At 30.9% G+C, this 24,700-nt stretch overlaps 1 protein-coding gene across 1 annotated transcript in view; it reads left to right on the top strand.

The window, feature by feature from the left end:
* Positions 1 to 19,417, top strand: part of LOC113512546 (protein yellow-like) — a 41,049-nt gene extending 21,632 nt beyond the window's left edge. The window contains exons 3-8 of the mRNA XM_026896451.3: positions 24 to 221; positions 9,917 to 10,061; positions 12,646 to 12,832; positions 14,352 to 14,546; positions 15,147 to 15,279; positions 16,864 to 19,417. Of these exons, the coding sequence (XP_026752252.1) occupies positions 24 to 221; positions 9,917 to 10,061; positions 12,646 to 12,832; positions 14,352 to 14,546; positions 15,147 to 15,279; positions 16,864 to 16,965 (960 nt within the window). The 3' untranslated portion in view covers positions 16,966 to 19,417. The remainder of the gene's footprint in view (positions 1 to 23; positions 222 to 9,916; positions 10,062 to 12,645; positions 12,833 to 14,351; positions 14,547 to 15,146; positions 15,280 to 16,863) is intronic.
* The last annotated feature ends 5,283 nt before the right edge of the window (positions 19,418 to 24,700 follow it).

Here is a 24,700-nt window from a genome sequence, read left to right as displayed (position 1 = left end):
TACTTAAAGAACTTTATTTACAGGCATATCCTGACTGGTCTTGGCACACCGCAGGACGCGGTGACATCAATTGCACTGGATTGGTGTCCGTGTATCGCATACGAGCTGATCGATGCAACCGGCTTTGGGTTCTAGACGCTGGAGTCATCACCAGCATCGATGACTTCCGAAGAGTCTGCCCGCCTAAGATTCTCATCTTTGACATGGCTACGGACCGTTTGGTGAGTTATATATGATAATTTTATACATATTTTAAGGGTAATAGCAGTAAATTTACAGAGTTAGGAAGTATAAGACTAGTCTTCAGAAATGACAACGCATAATAGGTTCTACAGATGTATATGGATGCTGCTCATGTGTGTATGTAACGGTTGCTATTTTGCCTCAAGTGAACTGTAACCTAGTTTGCTAAATTAACTAAAAAAACGTGTTGATTACAAATGATAAGTATATTGTTCTAACACTTTATTGACATTATCGATATAGTTTGTAAATTAATGACATTAATAATTTTAAAACTAATAATACCAGAAGAAGACTGCACAAAAGTCGTTTGCTTGACCACCTCTGTCCCATTTGTGTTTCTACCGTAATGCAGTTGTTTGCATGGCTGTGTTTCGGTTTGAAGAGTGGAATATAACAGTGAATTTATAGGGTATAGAGGAATAACACCTTAGTCCTCAGGAATGGCAACGAATGAGGAGTATCTTGGACGAAATAGTATACCCTGTTATGTCCATGGTACTGCTCATGTCTATAGGCGATGGTAACCACTTTCCATCAGGCAGGCCATCAGCTTATTTGCCATTCTAAGTTGCATAAAAAAAAACTTGCGCGTAATTTTTCCATAATATATAAATAAACACTTTATGACTTAGTTCACAGCTTAGACTTATAGTTAATATGATAATTACGTAAATTTGACAAGAAAGGTAAGTAGCTTTCTTGTCTGGTCCAGGCTTAAATAATTCGATATAATACATTGAAAAGTGAAATTTGTAAATATTCTAATTACCTAATACGAGTAGTAGTGTGAACTAAACCATCGATAATACTGACAAATGAAACGCTCATAAATCAAAGTTTTTATTGGGAAATATGTCTTAATAACCTCTTTTTAGGGTTCGGTTCACCTACTTTAATGAATAAAATATTATTTATTTTCAAATTTTTATGTTTCGGGTTTATTTTTTTGTCCGAAAGTAAGTACGTAATCAGTGAAATCTCGAATATAAAAGGAAAAACATTTAATGAGTACCGAAGGTACTCGTAGTGTCGGGTGGCACAGATATTGTATACATGCTGCATCCCATGACTCGATCCATATATCGGTATTATAGGTATATATCATATAAATTAAATTAGAATAAGTATAACCTTCCTGTGTACAAAATTACATTCAGATCCGTTTAGTTTTCTAATTGGTATTGGGTAATAATTATCCAAATGTGCAAATATCTTTACAAATTTTCATATTTATAACGTTTACAATGTGTGCCCCGGCATAGAATGCGCCACCCCTTTCCTATCCCGCGGGTGTCGTAAGAGGCGACTAAGGGAGGGCGAGGAATGGACAGCAGCGTCCCTCTTAAAAGATCTCTAAAAGCCTAACTGCGGTTGCCAACCCGTCTGCCAGGCGTGACAGTGGACAGTTAACGGCTGAATAAAAAAAAAAAAAAAATAACATTAGTAGGATATTCATTGTCAGGTGTATTTATTAGTTATTAGGTAGGTAGGTAGGTTAATTATAAAAAATCTACTACAATGGTCTCAAAAAAATTAAGTATATATATATATATATATATATATATATATATATATATATATATATATATATATATATCTTTCGATTATATTATTGAAAATTATAGCTCGACACGGAGCTCGGATTGTCCGAGACCAATTCGCGCTTGGCCAATTTTTTGCGATATCAATCCACCAGTAAGTAAGTGTTTACTACACTTACTGTAACCTGTTTGAAAATATAATTAATTGTTTGTATAATAGCAATTACGGTTCGTTGCCGTTAATGTTCCGTTCAGAAAGCTAATTACTATACCTAACTATGTAACGCGTCAGTGGTGATTCACAAGTAATTTATGGGTTTTATAATAATTTGCTAACCTGTTTGATGATATGTTCATTCAATATTTGACATAATTACTGTCATAGATTGACGAGACAACTTGTTTATTATCTTAAAATATTTGTAAAAAACTAGTTCAATCATCTTCGACTTCTACCGTTTTCGGTGGTTGTTTTAGGGGTTTGTATCTGTTATTATAATGTGACTGAAAAATACGAGCATTGTTTAGTGTTTTCGATGCCTGATTTCGATTTATGTATTGCCTATTGTTATGTAATTATAATACTTTTATTATGACTAGTGATTTATAGAAAATACATTACAATTTGATTTTGATTGATATGCTATCTCATTGGAATCTATTGTGAGAAGCGCCTTAATTGATTTCTCGTCTTTATTTTTTGTCCTCCAAGTATTAATAATAATAAGTAGAAGTAATTAATGTAATAGCAGGATGAATTGTAAGGTTATATGTACTTGTAGAGCTTCTAATTTCTTTAATTTTATCAATGCATTGTCGGATCGGATGATCAGATAAATCCAACAGCTCCCTGTTGGATTTATCTGATCTGATAGAGAATCTGTATTTGTAAGTTTGTTATTTTCGTTTATTTGACTATCTACTAGTAATAAAATAGAGAGAATATAAAAGTTAACGATATATTTTAAAGTATTTATTATAGTTAGAAATATATATAAAAGTAAAATTTGAAATTTTATATTTGAATTGAAGTGCTTAGTGTACGGCAACTGCTGCAAAGCCAAACGGTCAAAATGTTAAATAATCTTTTATGGTCATTTATTTTTATAATATATTTTTTAGATCGATATTTTTTTATGTGATTTAGAAGGACAACCAAGTTGACGGCTCGATGCACGGCCTAATGGAAAGTGATAACCGTTGTCTAACGACGTGAATAGTACAATAGACACAAACAGAGTATACTGTTTCGTCCATGATATCCCTCATGCGTGGCCATACCTAAGGATTAACATGCAACTGCTTCACAGTTGAAACATAAATGGGATAGCGATAAAAAATGTTTATAACTTGCCGAGTCCTTATAACATTATCTACGTGTAGTTACTAGCTAATCATTAGGCAGAAATAAAAATACTTTTATGAAAAAAAAACTATGACTTGTACCACCTAACATATAATACCTACTTTATATAGTACACATAATTAAATAATATCAATCCACTTGCACATACATCGATACTTAAGCAAATTGTTTCAACGCTAAATTAGGTACTATTAATAAATAAGAGGTTACCACACTGCCCCCATCTATTTCTATCACTATATATAGGTATAAATTGCCTACCGTATTCTATCAATTTGACACACTTTACTTTGTATCTAAGCGGATGTCTAACAAAAAGTTTTGACAGCGAGCGTTTAATTTGTACTACGCAAAGAAGTAATGATTGTTTTTCAATCGTGCCTATTCATAATTAATTCCAACTGTAGAACTGCCGCTACACCGTTTTCTATTTAGTCGTAGGTATTAGATTGTATGAATTCGATCACAATCATATTTCCGGTAATTCGTATATTGTTTAGCAATCATTAGTTATAGGTAGGTATTTTACACATCGCCTCCCCATTTAGAATCGTCCTTAAAAAGTATTGAGAGTAAATATTTATTTTTAAAATAATCAAAAAGGATTAAAAAAAAAGTATTTTTAACATAAATTTAAAGTTTAACATTTTTTTATTATTGATCCATTTGATTGTGTAAAAGTTTATAATATTTTTAATTTATTCAAAAGTAGTATTCGTCTCTATGGACAGGTAGAAGTTTAAGTATATATTGATATTGATAACCATGATTTGTAAATTATTACAAATTACAAGTTTTAGGATTACCTAAAACTTTTACAAATTATGGTTATCCACTTCATATAGCTAGTATTCATGTTTAGTTATATTAATTTGATGTTGATCAATAAAGTTATTCATACATAATTCATGAACAAAAGTAAAAGTATAGTGCGGAAATATAGAACGCGAGTAGGGTGATCACAGTGTTCCCCTGCATGAGACAGTGCTTCATAATGAGCTATTTTTTATATACATAAAATATATACGATCATAAAACACATAAACAACAAACTGCCAAAAAGTTTAGGCGCGATTTTATTCTATGTATAATTTTTTTAGGATTATATTCTGGGAAATAAAACTAATTAATTACTAACTTATAATCATTGTATAATCTTTGACCATCTGTCTATAACTTAGTCTTTTATAGTATAACTTTTACAACTTGTGGCAGTCTACAATAAGATAATTAATGCGACTTATAATAGCGTAACCTAGGGAGAAAAGGGATTGTTAGTAATGGAGAATCCCATTGCTAGCAATATACCCAACCAGGTCGAGCTCCTCGCGGCTCTCCCTGGAAACTATCATGGTTAATTTCTGATGAATTCATCATGATGGACTAACTGACCTGTTTTCATTCTCATCTATCACCCTTCACTGATGTTCCGCCAGCATATCCCGTTAGCGCAGGCGGGGTTATCATACCATTTTCACCCATAAAAAAAAATTGCGTAACCGTAGAGTTAACAGATGCTTACTATCAGGCCAGACATATAGTGCTAACAATTGTCATATAGAAAAACTCATACACATTTGCTCATACATTATGAAACTGGATGAAAATAAAATGGTCATTTTTAGAATAACAGAGACATATATTGTGTCAATAAATGATAATATCTCTATTGACAATATTTTGGTTACTTTATCACTATACTTACGAGTAGATACGAAATGAAGTCGAATTTTCTACATCTTAACCATACAGTACTTCGAAGCGTAGCGATAAAGCGTGCACAACATAATATCACTGATCATAATAATGAACGCGTGTCAACAAAATGCGTGCCGTGTTGAAATTAGCGGTAGACAAATAGGGTTCTGTACTAAAAAACTGCAGAGGAACTCTTATGAAGCAATTTTGTCAGACTGTTATAGAGTGTGTATCCAAGTTACTAATGAAATTGTTAAGCCATTATTTTCATTGTTAGTGAGCATTAAAGTACTATGTTGTATCATATATTCAAACGTTCTAAAACAAAGTATTATTTTTTTTTATATTTTGTAATTTCGACTTTTTTTATACCACAAAGGTGGCAAACAAGCATACAGCCCGTTTCATGGTAAACAGACACTGTAAGTTATGTACGCCTGCAACACCAAGGGTGTCACATGCGCGTTAATATACGCTTTTTGAAGGATCCCATATTGTTGTCTCTAAGGAAAATCTCGGCAGAGAGCTAATTCCACAGCCTGAGCGTTCGTGGAAAAAAATTTCTCTGATACTGCACTTTACGTAACTATTTAGGCTCAAGCGTGTGAGGATGAATTCCCTGTCGATGGCAAGCGGTGCGATGATAAAAGGTGGCTGTAGGCATCATTTCAAACAACTTATAAAAAAAGTGTGAAGTAAATACCATATCCATCTCGTCCCTTGAAGCAAATATCTAAAATAATAACAGTTTAAAAAAGTATATATAGTATTAGGTATCTGTTTAATATAAAAAATACAATAAATAAAATTATTAATTAAAGTTATTTAATTTAATATAAAATATATTTATATTTTTTATACAAAACCTTTGGTGTAAGTTCGACTTGTTCCTTAACGGTTTTATTTTTTTCAAGATCGAATCACGATCTTAACTCGATCATGGTCGACAATTTGTTTTATTGTTTCCGTTATGACTATAAACAATGCCCCATTCATAAGATTCACTTGCATAATTTGCTTTAGGTAACTTTAATGAGATCATTATTATTATTTTTTATTACAACTTGGAATGACAAACAAGGTGACGACAAGATATCTTTATTAGTTTAAATTACTGCTATTTTCAGTACAAAATCGAACGGACAGTAAGAAATAGCTATCTTATTTTATAACCATTATTATTTATTTATTCCTAAAACTCCTCTCAAGGTTTTGTTCTCATAAATTACTATAAAAAGTACCCTGTCTTATAGAATGCTTCATCTATTACCTTAATCGTGCTAATTTAATTTTGATAGATTACTTAACTAGACATAAAAAATATACATATGTACAGTATACATTTAAATGTCAAAATCAATTTTATATTTTTTATATCAATAAATAATGTAAATAAATAAAACACATAAATAATGTACTTATGTGGTAATATTTTTTCTATAACAATGTAAGATTTTAAGTTTGTTAAGTATTTGTATTCTGTAATGTTGCTTATAGCAAATCTATTTACTTACTTCAGACAAAGTTTACCTAGAATTTGCAGTAATCAATGGAAATCCTTCCAATATATTGATTATTAATAAGGATCTAATTAAAATAATGATCGCTAATATACTAAATTATAATATATCTACAGGGCTATTGGAAACATGATCTAGTACGTTTAGAGGATGTTTAATAACAAAAACACGATTTGTTGATTAAACTTAATTTGTTAATTTCAGTTCGTATTAATAATTTACTATAAATATTTTTTGTAATTCATTATTTAAATTTCTATTTTTAGAGATAATATCTATTTTTATAAATTGAATTATTAACATTGATTTGATTTGACAAAAAAAACAAAAAAAAAACCTCGTTTTGAATAAGATATGTGATATATGTATTATGCCAATAATTATTGGTATTTTTTTCTAATTTAAACTGTCTATAAATATTTTTGCGTTATAGTATGAAAGTGACCTAAATAATCTTAATGCGTATGAGAGATATAGGTACAATAACAATAACACAACATCGACTGCAAAATTTCATAAAAATTGTTACGAAGATATAGCGCAAAAAAACAATAAACTACACTCGATTTATAATCCTTCTTTTGAAAATTATGTAAGTACATATACAAGCACTTTTTTATTTTAAATTATGAAAAAGGTCTAATGTCTTTATCAATGCTATTGATTTACAAATGATAGATGAGGACGAAGTAGGATCAATTAGTCAATCATGACTCATATATATATTAAGAATTAACTACGATGCCCATTTTCCAGAGAAATAAGCCTTTTATTAATAGTAGTAAAGCTGTTAGGCCTCATTACTAACAAACAATTCCTACTTCTACAGTAAAATTTTGAATTTTAGTATCTGCATGGGATTAGTAAAATGATGAAAGGCTCTGGAATCAGGCGCAGAGGATAAGTTATTCTGACTCGTATCGTGGATTATCTAATAAATTATTCTATTTGTTATCTAACAGGAACTGGAATGGCCTATAGTGAAAGGTTTATTTAGAAAGGACAGCGTGTTATGGGTCTAAATAGCCATACAGTTTAAATACGAAACTGTATACTCGCATTTCCTTGAGCTGTCATATTGCCATGTCCTTTCTTATTAGATCTAATTATAGAATATAGTAAACACCAAAATTGAAAATTCAGAGTACTATATTATATTATATGTACCTATATATGACACTCCAGAGGTAAATCATTCCTTAATCTAACTATTAGTTAGCTATAAATGGTAGAGCTAAATAAGTAATTTATGACTAAAACAAAACAGTTTATTTTAATTCTTCCATAATATATCCATATACGTTTTATCAATCAATTGATGGCTAATTATTAAAATCGGTTCGTAATTGACAAAGGTATCGTGTAACGTACACACAAAAAATACAGGCGAATTGAAAACCGCCGGGAGGTACATAATTCTTCCTTTTGATATTGGTTTAAAAAAAGTATTTAAAATTAATTATATAATGATTATAGTGAAACTAACAATAGGTTTTTATAAGATTATAATTATAAATGTACACAAGGCAAATGAGTAACAGGATATAGATAATTATCTAATTGTTGATTTAAATCTATATGTATTTTTATATATCAATAGATACATACGCTACTATGCAAATAGTAGTATTGTTAATTGTGTTGAATGTTTGGAAACTTGTCTTGTATACCTATACATCTTATACCTAATTTTAATAACAAAATACGACAATGGTTTTTCAAACTGGTGAAAAATCTTTATATTTATTATGACTATGACCTATCTGTCAAATTAAAAGCAGTTGAAACCGAGGCCGTTTGTTCGTTGAAAGGGCGTGGTCTGTCATGGTTGCAACAATTGGACTAGGCCTGTACCGGTATTCAAGTACTTATTTACGATTACTGTAGGCGATAATAATTATATAAATTACTAGTTGTTTCTCGTGACTACGACTGCGCGGATATCGTTTTTTCCTATTCCCATAGGTAATTCCAAAAACCCGTTGTAATCAGATATCTTATTTTGGACCTAGTTACTAAATTTGAGCTTTTTAGCAGGTTAAAATTAAGTCCTAAGATTTCTCGATTAGTCGACAAGAGAGAAAAATAATTGATATCATCATTATTATAATTATTTTTTATCCATTGCTGAACATCGATCTTCTCCATATTTTGTCGTAAAGCATCATCTCATGCATCTTGCGTTCATTGACTTCTTGCAACACTTTCGAAGTTGTCACTGTAACTCCCTTTCTACTGCACATGCCTTTACGTAGTTACCGTTTTAGAACCTTTTTGCTCAGTGGTTATCCTTTATATTGTACTAGTATATGTATTAAACTATTACACAGATTTACAGATTCAAAATTAACGAGATTTAATAATCAATTTATGAAACCACTGATGCTCTTCTAATAGCATCCTATATATAAAAAAAAGCTTGTTAGATAATTTTACAATATCCAATTTAACTTTCGTTGCTATCGCATATTACGCTTCTATATGATACGAGTATATACATATTATGCTCCTTCACTTGGTAGAGTATATAATATGCCTAGTTATTTTTTCTTTAAATACGACGACTTATTTAGTAATATTATTTAAAAGCACTAAAGTCTTGTTCTTCGATTTGAACATGTAAATTTAGGAATAAGATTATAACAATTTGGAGTGGCGTTGAATAGATGATAAAGTGTTATCGCCAGTAAAGTGGTAGTTGATTAAATTACTGTAGTAATAAAATAAATTTATGACTTGCATTACAAACTTATAACTATTATAAATTAATGAATCAATTTAATTTATATTACACGAATATAAGGATATTAGATTTTCTGTGATGTATAGGATAGAGATTAAAATATTGTATATTTTTTACATGTAAAAAATATTACGCATCTAGATTTTTTATGTCATTGTACTACTTTATATGTAAGTATATTTATAATTCTAATATCATTAATCATATCAACAGTTTGTTTCCTGTTGAACATAGGCTCTCCCTAGGAAGGAATAGTAGTTTCCACGTTTGACAGGCGGGTTTGCAACCGCAGTTAGGCTTTGGTGATATTTTAAGAGGGACGCTATTGACCATCTTTCGACCATTAAATTGCCTCTTACGATACTCACGGGAAGGAAAGTAGTGGTCCATTTTATGCCGGAACCACATGGCATTTCTAATAAAAATTGTTGATTTAAATATGTATTGAGAAATTGATGTGACAGTTGTTTCAATCTTATCATTTAGAAAGCAAACTTTTTAAGCAATACAAAGTTATTTGTATTTAACTCTCGAAATGAAATATCCAATTTATTTGAAATTACTAGTTAAATATAATGCAACATAATTATAATTCTTTGATGCATAGTTATTCGAGCAATTATGTTGTAACCTACTTTAACCTATTTCCGATATATCAGATACCTTCTCTTATAATATTTTCTAATTCTAATATTATGTTTAATATTTATATATTTTTTTAAATGTGTATGGACTTAATGCTATTTGTAGTATTCTCTACTAGTCAACTTTTTGGGTGAACATCATTCTTATTCTATTTCAGGTACGAAGCGTGTATTTTCCGCGGGAGCTTTTGCGTCCAGCTTCTCTGTTGACCAATATTGTATTGGATGATACGAGAACACCTTCCTCCCGCCTATCCAACTGCGATAATATATTTGCGTATATCACAGATACTGTCGCTCCAGGTAAAATCTTTTAATTATTTACAGGATTATTATAATGAGACTCTATTACTTGCAACTTAAGTTAAAACAGTTTATTGTCAGTTATTACGTAGGCATCTATTAATTAAAATTATAATTTTTAAATTAAAATGAATTGTGATTGTCAGTATTTATAATCTACAAATTTTATACATTGTCATTTCATCCTTTAATCATTATGTTACGCCCCTTTTAAAACCTAACTTGAATACTTAGATAAGTACTCGCGACTTATGTAACATATCATAATGTTAGTTCACGGCTCACTTAATTCTCACTGCAAAGAAAAGCATTTGTATAGTAAGTGTGTCGTCTAGCAACTAATAAAAATTATGACGCACCTACTAAGCCTAGCTACTAAATGTAGATAAATGTTACGTAAAGTGACTCAGTTTCTTTCTATCATGTTATAGAAATGCTGTTATTTATGTATGGAAACTTTACGATATTGTGACCGATTAAAATGGTTATTAAAAAAGTTGTTTGTTATAAAAAGGGTGAAATCAAATTTTTTAGACATTTATGGAAGCGTTATAATACAGTGAGTTCATCCATTATCATGTTCAAATTTTTCTTTTGGGGGAAAATGTTAAGTTTCATTAGTTGAAAATTTTCTTAAAAAAGATGCAATTAATTTTGATTTTAATCAGTATACGAACGTAGATAATATAATAGGTATTTGAGTGATAATGATTTATATAGGTAGGTATACTTATTTATAATATGGATCCATGGGATCTCAGATCACAACTAATGAATTTCTCTAATTTAGTGAAGTGTTTAATGCCATCAAAAGTATTTGTTAAACTACTTATACGAATAGGTACGAAGTCAAAGTCAAGATCTAATAGTGGGATCCATAGAAAATGGAATTAATGTATTAGATTTTAAGTTGGTGTTTATTTTTATTTTTATGAATATTCGGCACAAAATGGTATGTAATATTTTTTTTAATGGATAATAATGGAATGGTATCCTCGCCTACGCTAACGATATAGACTGGCGGGTCACCAGTAAGGGACGATAGGTAAGAATGGAAAGGCAGGTCATTAAGCCCACCTGGAATTCAGCACAATGGTTTCCAAGGGGGACCACGTGGAGGTCGACCTGACAGAGTATATTGCTAGTAATGGGTAGTCCGCATTACTAACAATCCATTACCCTCCCCCCCCCCCCTCCCCACCGGTATGTAACATTAAGTTATTGATCAGAGAGCAACTTTTGTATGATACACTATTCTAACTAATTTTTACAGATTATTTATATCCCGCAAAAATTGTGACTTAATAAAAAATCCAATATCGGCTATGCAACCTTAAAACGTTAACTTCGAACTGTAATAACGTACTAAAATAAGTATTTTTTAAGTGATTATTAATAATAGTCTTCTATTTAGTATCATAATACTGTATGGTACCTAATGAAAAAAAACATGCAATTGTTAGAATTGTGCAAGAAGTTATTGTAGGTACTTAGATAAGTATGTCGGTGTATATATCGCTAAAAAGAAAACACAAACTTCCCATAAACGCACGAAGATTGCTGTTATTTTATCGAATACATTGTTGCTCGATAATTCGACAAAAGTAAATAAACGAATTATAGTTCCGTAAAACGCACATGTTTTGGCATATGGCGTTCACTGACGTGTATCGTCCGAGACAATGATACTTTCTCTTAAAATGTGACGCAAGTTACGCGTAAAACACTCGACAGCAACGTACACTTGCTAATTAAATTGATGGACAGGTTATTTGGGTGAAATTGTAACATTGCGTAATGTATGAACTAGTTTGTATGTTAGATAAAATAATAACATGCAATTGACTTTTTCTATTTAATTCTAACATGAATTGAGTTGTTACCAAGGTAACTGACACTGATTGTCGTTTATCTTAAAACTCTGTTGGGCGCTTTTGCAATTTAACGTAGTACGGCAAGCCACGATGAGATTTTATCAGCTTTACATAATATGATAAAATGGTAACGAAGTCAAAACTGTATGCGAAATATTTTTAGAAATGTACTGTTTGGACATACGTACAGTATATGCGTTACCTTTGTCTTACAAAGGTTTTTAAAAAAAAATCCGTGTATATTTATCGATTTGTTACTTTGTATGTTTATGGTTATGTTATTAGTTTACATTTCATGTAATACAGTTAAACTAAATATTTTTTTTAACAGTTATTAATTTAGCTATGTATGAGTCGACATAAAAATTATACAAAGGTTCTACAAAAGCATTAAATTGTTATTTTTTCATTGGCATCTATAGATAAATTGAGTTGAGAGAGTGTGTATAGAATGATAAATGTGTAGTGTGATAGATACAAGTAATATAAGGAATAAAATTGTGAAAAAGTATTGTATTAAATTAAATCTACATTTATACAAATATAATTTTCAGTAAAGTATATGATGTCGCAGGCAAAGATAGTGACGATAATAGTAAAGTAAAATTTTGTCCATATCTTGAAGGTCGTGGTCGTCAATTATATCGTAAAAAATAAAATTATGCCGTGTATTTATGCAAAGGTTTCATTTTAATATTTGCATTTTTCAGCTATCATTGTGTACGACGGGCACCGCGATAACGCGTGGCGTGTCACCCACGCCTCTATGTATCCAGACCCCGATTTAGGCGAGTACGACATTGGTGGGGAGCGATTCACCCTTATGGACGGCATCGTGGGACTTGGCCACTCGCCTACGCAAGGGCTGCTCTACTATCAACCATTAGCTACTGACAGGTATTATTATTATTTCTTTAAAGTTGCGTTAAGCATTGAATATCCAGGATTCTCATATCGCGTTTTCGTTAAATATACGACATACATATAGAGCGTTATATCAAGTTTTATACATCATATGATACATATATAAAACATGTCTAGATTTATGTAGATATCTTGATCCTATAATGGTGTATGAAGGCATTTTATTCCTAAAGAATGGTAACGTATGAGGGTATTAGTAATATATTATGTCTATGCTACAATTCTTGTTTGTAGGCGATGGTTATTACTTTCTCTTAAGTTACATTTCTTAAAATATAAAAAAATTCGTAAACATTATGTTTCATGATGTATTTTAGTGGAAAACGGAGCTAATAATGGATCATGAGAATAAAAAAAGTTTTGTTACTCGTATAGATATGAGAAATATGCCTTTTTACAATTTACTTTTACATATGAACCGGTATGATAGTCTAATTGAAGTCTAATTGACTTGCCGGGCTTCAAATTAGCAATTAATCAGCAAAAAAAATTATATAGGCACACTTTTAGCTTCCCTTCTAATTTCAAAATTAATGTGTATTTTTAATTTATCTTCATTACTTTGCATAATGTTACTTTCTTACGATTATCATAACCCGTTTATTCGCAATAATTGTACCTCTGGCTTAATCAATCAATATTAAACCAATACGGATAATGTCAGATCGTAAGATACTGCTATGTTGTACAGATAGTCAAATTGTAACAAGGTCAAGGCTATGTCTTGGATATTAATTACTTATTATGTGTTTTAAAAAATTAAAAGATATGCTCGCTTCAAATACGTTCGCGTGATAAATACATTTAATAAATTATAATTTAATGTGTGCCATAACTTTCATATTTTCAAGTTTCGCTCGCTGCCCTTCCTTCGATTAAAAACTTCTCTTAGTCGCCTATTACGATACCCACGGGAAGAAAGAAGAGGCTTATTATATGCTGGGACCACATAGTTCAATATAAAACATAAATTAAAAAAGCATTCTTTGAGCAACCCGTAAATATTTGGTATTGATCTGATACTGTTTAGTAGTTTGTATACACACAAATTCGATATGAATATAGTTAAACTTTTTAAAAAAAAAACAACAGTCGGGTTTCTTGCACACACTTCTTGGATTAAATTGCGTTCCGAATGGGAGGTAATGAAAAAAATACTATTCAAAAATGCTTAAAGTTTATTTGAATAAAAATATGTCTTTCTTTCTTCTTTTTTCTATGGTTTTTAATATGCTTGTTTGGTAATTAGGTTTTCATGGTGAAAATATAAATAAATAACCTAATTTTACGTTTTTATTATAGATTTTTTTAAATTATTATTTTATACAATGTTTCATATCCAGTTACGCTACCATAGTTTATCATCAGGTAAGTCACGCCAGAGGCTTCGTGTGCAACGAAGTTGGCTTAAAGATTTTGACACCAGATGGGGACAACCTCTCACGATTATTACTATCACGAGTACTACAACAATTACCTTGTTTCATTTCAGATTGTTCAGCGTATCTACAGCGGTACTAGCAGCGGGCCCACCAGCTGAAGGGACAGACTTGCCGGTTAATCTCGTAGGCCGAAAATCTTCACAGGGCCTCGGTCTTGCGGTTGACCCACGTGACGACACGATCATCTTCAGCCCCATAACTGAAACTGCTATTGCTGCCTGGAATCCACTCACTAATTCTCACAAGTAATTTTAACATTTTTATAAATGTGAATAGTTTGTAAAGAGATCACATTTGATGCAGAAGGAAACCTATATATCTATAGTTAGATATCTCTGTCTCACACTGTGTTTCTGCCGGGAAGCAGCTGACTTTATATGGCTATGTTTTGATTTGAAGTGTGGGGTATGGCAGTAAAATTACAGGATATCGAGGCATAACGTCGTCGTCCTCAGGAATAATAACGGAGTATCATGGGCGTTACTGTATATTCTGTGATGTTCAAGATATTGCCCCTGTCTATAGGCGACGGTTGCTACTTCCGATTAGGTGGATCATTAGCTTGTTTGCCATTTTAAGTATCATAATATACATAGGTTGGATATTTTTAATTTAATTAAAATAATAAATAACATGAAAGAAGAAGCATACAGTTTACAGTTAGTAATAATTGATGGAATTCTTTATCTATAAGTTAATAAATTTACCTACAGTAAGTGTTCTATGTAATCTTAAATTTATGTAACTACAGATTACCTAAGTAATTTTATTTAAGATGTAATTATTATAATTTTATTTCAGCAACAAATTATATTTAAAGCTATGATACTCATGTTATTATGTAGATTGTTGGCAATGGACGCGGAGAAGCTGCAGTTTTGCGCAGAAGTTCGATGGGCGGAACGCGACCACGGCTCCGTGTGGGCGCTCTCCACTCGCTTCCACAAGTTTTTCCGAAGAACTGTTAACAAGAATGAGGTATAATTTATATATAATTTATTTTACAAAAACCGCTTGCATCAAGCATAGCAAGGAACATCATAGAGTATGTGTTAATAGGAAAATTTTGTGACCTCCTGATCAGTCTAGTAGTGGTAGTTAATAATAATAGCAATAAATTATTTCATCGCAAATTAATAATTAAATCAAAGTAACGCCAACTTCTAATTTGTGATTTAAGATTTTAATATTAAAAGAAAAAAAAAAAACTAAATATGATATCGATATGAATATAATTATGCTAAGAAAACATCATAGTGATAAAAACCATATTATTTATTCTTATGGTGACACTTAGAACAAAACTAACTCTTGTCATACGTCTCCTAACGCGTAACGCAAAAAAATCAAGTTACATTTACTATAAAATATATTTACCTGCTGCTTAAACCTTAATAATTGTTCCCGAATGCTATTAGAGTATTATATGATAAATAAGTAGTTTCAAACTAAACAGAGCCTACACTAAAGGTAAAACAACAATACGAGGTTTGTCCGGAAAGTACGTATAAAAGTTTTTTAAAAATTTTATTTTACAATTATTCAGGTAAATCAATTTTATCCCCTTCAAAGTACTCCCCCTGTGACATAATGCACTTGTGCCAACGCCGTTTCCACTGTGAGAAGGCTCCTTGAAAGTCCTCTGGTTGTAGGTTTCTCAGCTGCCCCGTCGTAGCTTTTTTTATCTCATTTATGTCCCCCAAATGCCGCCCCCGAAGTACCAATTTGGTTTTTGGGAACAAGAAGAAGTCACACGGGGCCAAATCCGGCGAATAGGGGGGTGTTCGGTCACCGTAATGGAATTTTTACTCAAAAACTCACGGACAACAAGAGAGGTGTGGGCAGGGGCATTGTCGTGATGAAGAATCCAACGCCCCTCTCGCGCCAATTCTGGACGAACTCGTGCCACACGAGCTTTGAGGCGTCTGAACATCGACGTAGAATTTTCCATCAACTGTCTGGCCTGGAGGGACGAATAATGTGAAGTGGAAGGACGTCCTGAACGTATCTTGAACGCTTTCTCGGCCCTCTCTGAATCTTTTTAGCCACTTGTGGACGGTTGGTTCCTTCACAGCATCATCCCCATAAACTGTTCTGAGATCGGCAAAAATTTCACGGCCATTCTTGCCGAGTTTCGAGAAAACTTGTTACGACGCGCTGCTCTTCAACGGAAGCGGGCTCCATGCCGACGGGGTTTCGTTAAGAGGTAACTTCACAGATGGCGTGACAAGCCAGTTCGCACCGCACGGCGGTCAGACCAGAACTGAAGCATTGTTAGGGACATAAGGAAGGGGTCCTGCGCTTACCTGGCCTCCCCACTCCTCTTTCTCGCATTCCAGAACACTTTTATACGAACTTTCCGGACAGACCTCGTATAGACATATTTCTAGAATACTCTTATAACCTTTAGATAAATGCTATTATAAATTTCAAGTTCGCCATTGTGTAGATTAACTGTAAGTAGTCACAAAAAATCTAAAAGAAAGAACTTCTTTTTTTATTTAAATATAATAAAAATAATAATAATTAGATTTTAATTCACTGTATTTTTATTACTTTCAGATAAATGTGCGTATATTGCGCATACCAGAAAATGGATTTCCATCGTTACAACCACACTTACTACGCCGATCGGCGAGATTGGCGAACTCCACCGTACATTGAACAACTTTATATTCATCAGCTATACAACTAAAGGTTTATTTGTACAAAGACAAAACGTGAATATAATATAAATTTAACCCTGCCGTCAACTATCCAAATTCGCATATTTAATTGGCAAAACATTCTTAACTTTCCGTTTGTAAAATACAAACTTTGCTTCACTGTCGCCTGTGAAGTAGATGCAAAGTATCTACTATATTTACCTAATTTGCATCTGCTATATATTGTCGCCTTTTTGAGTTAGTCGTAAACATTTGTAGATGGTTTTCAGCTCATCTTCAACATGAAATTTAAGAATTTAATATTTGTAGGCATTTTTTTCTAATACTTGAACCTTCATAAACACTTTTTCTTAGCCGAGATCCGATCCCAGTGAACAAAATAAATACCTATAAGGTACCATTATTTTTGTAAAACTTATTTGTTATTTTAATATTTTATTTAATAAAATGTTGCAATATAACAATAAAATGTTACAATGAAATTTAACAATGCCAATATTTTTAAGTAGTCTATATTTATTTACCTGTGTTCATTTAAATATGATTTCAATAGTACTTAGTGAATAAGTTGAATTTGTTACTAATGCCTATTACCAAAACATTTAAGTGTTTTTGTATATATTGATACTCGTTTCCTTCCTAATTATGATCTGATAATAAGGTTTAAACGTTTTAAAATAACATATTTTAAAGATATGTACATGAAAATTAAGTGAATTATTTTTTTTGAAATGATTGTTTAGTTGAAAAACATTTATATTTGAATTTGTAAAAATTTATGCTTATCTATGTTAAGAAAAAATAAAAATATTGTATTATTTTGAGTTACCATAATGAGTTTACTAGGATATTATTATGCAAAAAAAACTATGTCTGAAATATTCGATATCGAAGTAGTCAAATTGATCGCTTGGATGGCGACTAAATTGTGCCATACGGCTATATACTCGTAGACTATTATTTGTATTGCATCGGTGATTGTAAAATTAGATTTACCCAGTTTCATTGAAAAATAAAATAATCGAGTAAAAAATACTTTAGGGTTCTTGTACCTACGTAAGATTTGAACATACCTATTAAGTATATCTTTGTTAAGCTTAACCAATATAAATCTAGATAAAGGTATTTTGTAAAATTTTATTCTTATAGATAGGTAAAAATTGATTAACATTTTTTATTAAGCCCAATTCACCTAGCTGTGTATAAAATGCTTTTGATCTCCGTATCTTATAACGATTCTATTTCCGATTCGATTGAAATCAGTGTCAGTGTAGATATTTTGGCCTTTGCATTGCGATACAACTGTTTTTATACAGTAGATTTGCCAATAATATGTCAGAGTATGGATGCGGAAGGATGTGAACAAATTCATACAAAAACTACATAAACAATTTTAGACGTCTCTAACGAACACCAATTCCGATGTCCTGCCATCTGATTGTTAATACTGATAACACAAAAATGATACAACAGACTAAACCACAAAATACTCATAGCTACTATGCAATATGCAAAGTAGTAGCTCCACTGCACTGGAAACCGAATTTTATTTATGTTTCTATCATCAAGATGACTAAGTTCATAACTGCATCGCCTTTGTTTTTCACTTCCCTTAATGTTTTTTACTTCACTCTTCTTTTATGCATATTAGGTATATTGCGCATTGTCCGTTCTGTCTATTTTATTTGAGTTTATGTTTTAGTTTCATTTATACATATTCATGTTAAAAAACCTATATCTTTTATTAGTTATAATAAGATGATTGTCTGAATTATCTGATAATTGAATTTTTTGTGTGGTGACCGTGTAAAAATGAACTATAATTTATATTACTACTATTTTGTATCCTACCAATATTATAAAAGACGATTAGAAAAATACCTAAATATACACTATCCAGAAAAGGTAAGAGAAGAAAAAACGATGTAAAATCATACCGCAAAGCCGGGGTGGTAGAAAGAGGTTAAATAGGTAAAATACCTATGAAATATCATATGAAAAAGATATATTTCCAAGAAACATTATTTCTGTTTTTGCTACCTCTCAGCTACATGTGCGTTATGTTGTGTTTATACTTAAATATTTAAACAGATATTTGTACTAGCCAGACTTTTTTTAATTTGTACGTAATTAACATCTACCTACAATTAACATTCAAAATAATAATATGAAATGTCAGTTATAGATTACGTATCTGGTGCCATGTATGGGCATTAGTTTGTTTATTCAGTAAAATGTATAAAATAAATTGTATTTTATTAGAAAAAGTCACAATATTTTAGAAATTATGGAAGTTTCACCCGGTGACGGTAGGGAACGCAACACTCGTGGCATCATAGCACATCGTAACTGGTTTAAGAAATAATTTAATTTTAAGGATGTATTTATAAGTGACGTATTCGTATATTTATAATAAAATATTAAAAAAAATATTCTGTGATCTATTGTTTTATTATATTATTTTAATTTTTACATGAACATCTGCTAAAAATAATTGAACATCATTATAGGTCTGATAACAGACGACAACCAATGGGGAACAATTACCTCCTAACGGCAACCACAGTATATTTTATTTGTGCGGCAACAATTAAAATAGAAAAAAAGGACTGTGTCTATACTCATTACTTTTTGATGAATCTTGAATGGATATTTTATATAATGAAATTCTAAACACAAGTAAGTAGCAAAGAAATATTATTAAATTTCATTTAAAAATGTTTATTATAGTAAGCCACAGGCAGTCAGGCTACTTGTAGTGTTTAAAAGGTATTAAATTAAACTATCTTTGGAATAATATCAAAACTAAAATTTTAGTGATATGTTCATTAAAATTAGCGTACCAATCCAGTAAAAAAAATGAAAGTCCGTATCTGTATTCGAATCTAGACACTAATGATCCGTAATCATATCCGTATTTGCAAATATTTACATTTTAAACAACCCGACATATCTCTAGTGAGTAGGTATTATAATAATGCTTACTAATAGAGACACTATTCCGACAAACTAAGCTTGTACTCTGATTTGTCAGATCTTATTCATTTCATCTTTAGACAGACGGTATGAGAATAGTGGCTTAAAGTTCCAACTTAAACTTTATAGTACGTATTAAGGACAATACTGGTTGGTTGGATGATATTGCCAAAGTGGTCGATAAGACAATCTTTTGTATAATATTTATCATCACATTATTCTAAAAACAAAAATTCTAAGAAATATTGGAGGATCTAAATTGACTGTTTTTTTACATGGATGATAATGTAATGATAACTCCGCCTGCGCCAACGATATACGTTGGTGAGGTACCAATTAGGGATGATAGGTGAGAATGAAACAACAGGGCAGTTAGCCCATCGTGATGAATTCACTTGGAATTGAACACGATGGCTTCCAGGGGGAATCGCGAGGAGGTCGACTTGACATATTGCCAGTAATGAGACTACTAATCCCCATTACTAAAAAACAATTTCTTCCCTCCAAGTTTTTGAGTTAGGCCAAAGAGAGATGCTATTTAAAAAAAAACATGTGCGCTATTAGCTAATTAAATTTTGACTCGGTTTTGAATCTCGATGCTCTACCCGTACAATCTAAGAATTAAATAAATTTTAGTTAAAAAAGAGTATAAAGTAGTTTAGGCAAACTACTCGTACGCAGGCAGTTCTGTAGAAGGTAGTTCTGATCTATCTATATATAGGTATATCTCCAATTTCTCACAAACAATTACAAACATATCATTCTGATGCGCACAATTTCATCAACAGTATAATTAAAAAAAAATTGTAGGAAAAAAAACAATATGATTATCTCTAGGAAAACCATGCAGTATATATGACGTTTATGATAAATTAGTGCATACTCTATACTCGTACATACTCATACTGAGTACTTAGTATGAGTTTCAGTCAAAATGTTAATATATGCTTTGACACCAATTACTCATCAAAATATCATACTGGTATCTGCAATGTTTCATAAATATTTATAATCGTTTGTTTACACAGCCATTTGGTTTCACGGTAATAGGGACTTTTTTTATATTCTTTGAAAGACTTATCAACATAAATATAATAATAAATATTTTGAAATTATTGTTTTACAAGAGAGTAACCATGTATTATAATATGAATTGCTGTCATAAAATTAAATGAGTGAATCGTGACCATAGGCACGGCTCATAACCTCATTGAATCATGTGTTTGCTAGTAAATCTATGCAATTTGCTTGGGAAAATACGCGAGAACGAAATAGTCCTGAATTCGCAAACAATTTATAGGTATTGGACAAGATGATAGAACCTTTTTAGTTTGGACATATATTTACTATATTTGTTTTATATTTTGAAAATTGGTAAAATGTACTTCAAAATGATCGGTCAAAATTGGTTTATTATTCGTCATTTCAACCATTTATATATATACAAGGTTTCTCCCATAATTTTTTATAAAGAACGGAAATTCCTGTGCAACATCTGCTTTGCATACATCGAGTCCGGTCTAATTGTTGTCAGCTAGAGAGTATCAATAATTTGATCGATATTCCCTAGTTAGCGATAGTAATACTATTACATTATATGTGGCTAGTCAGTGATCGACCTAGAGTCAAGAAAAAAAGTAATTTATTCTATACATTACTATAGATCAGCAAAGATGTATTATTTTTTGTTTGTATCTAGACGTAGAGGATTTAAAAAAATTGGTCTTTAATTATTATTGGGGTAAAGAGAAAGAACATTTTAGATTTATTTCTATTTTGAATTTGGAAACTGTTTCAGGTGAATTAGCTTCTAAAAGGCTGTTTGTACGGGAACTAGAGATCTTATATTTAGATTCTATATAACTATGAAATTAAGAAAATGGGCTTTAGGATTTTTATAAATTTATACTCATCATTTACTGTGGAACCATTGGACTTATTATAAAATCTTATATATTTTATTTGTTTACACTTAATTACAGACAAAAATTACATTAGTATACATTATTTTGAATGAAGATATTAAACATTTTATCTTTATAAAAGTTATTTCTAATGAACTTGGAATCCGAATATTGTAAATATACAATAAAAAGGTACAATATCCTTAAATAATATAAATTACATCATAATTTTTCCCGCGGGAAGATTTGCGCAGCGAAACTAGTTAAGGATAAATAGCTAAATATTTCAAATAGCCATCACTATAGCCTAGAGTAAGACTCTATTTGTTAGGTGAGACACTGCATAGGCATAATGATGTCGATAAATATAATAACCTAATGCATACAACAATGTTGAGTAAGCTATAACTGTACCTACATACAATGTAGGTTAAAAATATCACATCATTCATCTACAGTAAAAAAGTGACATATTGTTTTAGTTCAACCTTAGTTGCAGGGTCACTTTTATTTTACCTGGCGTTCTAGAGCAAAATTTTTATTAGCGTCTTAAAAAAATGATTTCTGGTGATACCGAGTAATGAATCGATAGAAGTTATTTCTGTTGCTGGTTGCTAGTCATCTAGTATCATTGTTGCCATTGGTCTATAAATACACCAATATTTAGAAAATTATTATAAAAGATAATTAATCAGGAGGGGTTCTCTTAAAACAAACATATCATTGGTTATATTAGAAAGCTCTTCTCACATCCTAGGATAGACTAGTCAATTCTGTGGTGGACATGGTCCACCTAGTCCTCTCCTTAGGTATATACGTCTATAATGGTCACATTGATCAATTAAAACTACCGAAATCGAATTTGATACGTGACTTCTGGTGCTTCTCTGACCTCGGATATATAAGAATCATAGTATCAGGTCATCAGGTATATTTCAGCTATACTAACAGTAGTTAGTATAGATGAAATATTACGCCTGATGGAATGCGTCATAATAAAAATATTTTTCATCATATTGAATCAATATGATTGATTCACTCTTTACGTTATACTTACGTGTTCTTGGTTGTGACCATTGAATTTTTCTCTAATTCCTCATAACACTAGGTATCCTAACTTGAGAACCAGTTTGACATATACAAACTTATTGGGATGGAAAAGGACATAGGCTACTTTTTATCCTGCTCAATTAATACGAGTATATCTCCCGGTCATGCGGTCACATATATTGACATAATGCATAATTACATTCGAATTACTAAATAACAATACGTCATTACTAAATGTGCTGTCAATTATAGAATGTATAATCGTTACCTTTAATTTACCACAAAATGAGACAACATACGGTCGGCTAGCTTTGGTTAAAACTTATGAATACTAAAAACATAAAAGTAAGTTTATTAGTTACCTCTTGGTGCTTTAAAAGTTCAACCAGTCGTAATTTTTTTTATTTGTGTCCAATATTATTTGGGCAACAAAAGACATAAGTGCTACCTTTTAATCCAAGTTGCGGGCAAGGACTATGTCATAAGTATATATTTACGTTTATCCAAAGAAGATTTCATCATTTATTAATGATATTGTACTAAGTGAGTTTGTTTTCCGTAGCTGTTAAATTTAATAAATTATGATAATATTGTATTTTTAGTCAACTATCGAAGATAGGAGGATCATTAATATCACCAACGGTTGGTCTCATTTTTAGATGAATGAATTAATATTGTACTATAATATTCTTTATTTACATAGTTTATATAAGTAAATCCAAAGGTAAAATAATTAAATTGTGTTCCATAATAATTGAAATTCTACAAAAAGAACCGACTTCAATTGTGGCAAAATCAGTTACTTTGATATATAAATTAAATTACTACACCGATTTTGATAAAATTTAATATTTGATAAAGCTACCTGTAAGCTATATCCTTTCAGATAAAAAAGGAATATTCCAAATCGGTTTAGATCTGACGGATTTATGAGGCGACAAACATAAGTAATAAAAAAGAACAACCGAATTGTAAACCTCCTCGTTTTTGAAGTCATTTGAAAAAAACCTACTTCAATTGTGGCAAAACCAGTTATTTTGACTTAAAAACTAAACTACTGAACCAATTTTGATAAAATTTCTATGAGACAAACCTGTAAGCATATCCTTTCAAATTAAAAAGAACTTTCCAAATCGGTTTACAAATGACGGAGTTATAAGGTAACAAAATAATCTTCTTCTTGAAGTCAGTTAAAAATCATTACAGCATTAAATAATTAACATATTTTTTATCTTAAGGTATTATGTTTACTTCTAAAATATACATATTTCATAACAATTATAGTAATTTTTGTTCAAATAGCAATGTCAGTGTCCGGGTTAGGTAATAATCGCAACCCATAGATTGAAATTGATAATGTATCAAATAAAAAATATATTTTGGATTATATATAGTCATCGTTATGGCAAAAACACCAATCAAATTGAAAACATTCTAAAGATCTATTTATAATATGAAGACCACAAAGCAACACACTTTTTGTTTAATTTATATGTAATAATATATATAATAAAGAAGAAAGATTTGATTGTTTGTGATGAACAAAGTCAAACACTGCTCAATCGATTTTAAAAGTTCTTTCCCCTATAGAAAGATACATTATCAGCAAGTACCTAACATAAATCATATGTTATTTTTGAAAATTCTATTTATCTGTGCAAAGCCGGGCCAGATCGTTAGCGATCAATTATTACGTTTAAGAGATATTTTATTAAGAATTTTAAATCCACTGGTGATTACGGAGAGGAAGGATCCATAGTTCATTACTTATATCAATCGGCGGCTGTTGACACTTATTGGAGT

Source organism: Galleria mellonella, unplaced genomic scaffold, assembly GCF_026898425.1.
Source record: "Galleria mellonella isolate WM207_F2 unplaced genomic scaffold, CSIRO_AGI_GalMel_v1 utg139, whole genome shotgun sequence".
NCBI classification, from domain to species: domain Eukaryota; kingdom Metazoa; phylum Arthropoda; class Insecta; order Lepidoptera; family Pyralidae; genus Galleria; species Galleria mellonella.
This window is presented reverse-complemented; position numbering and strand designations above follow the sequence as displayed.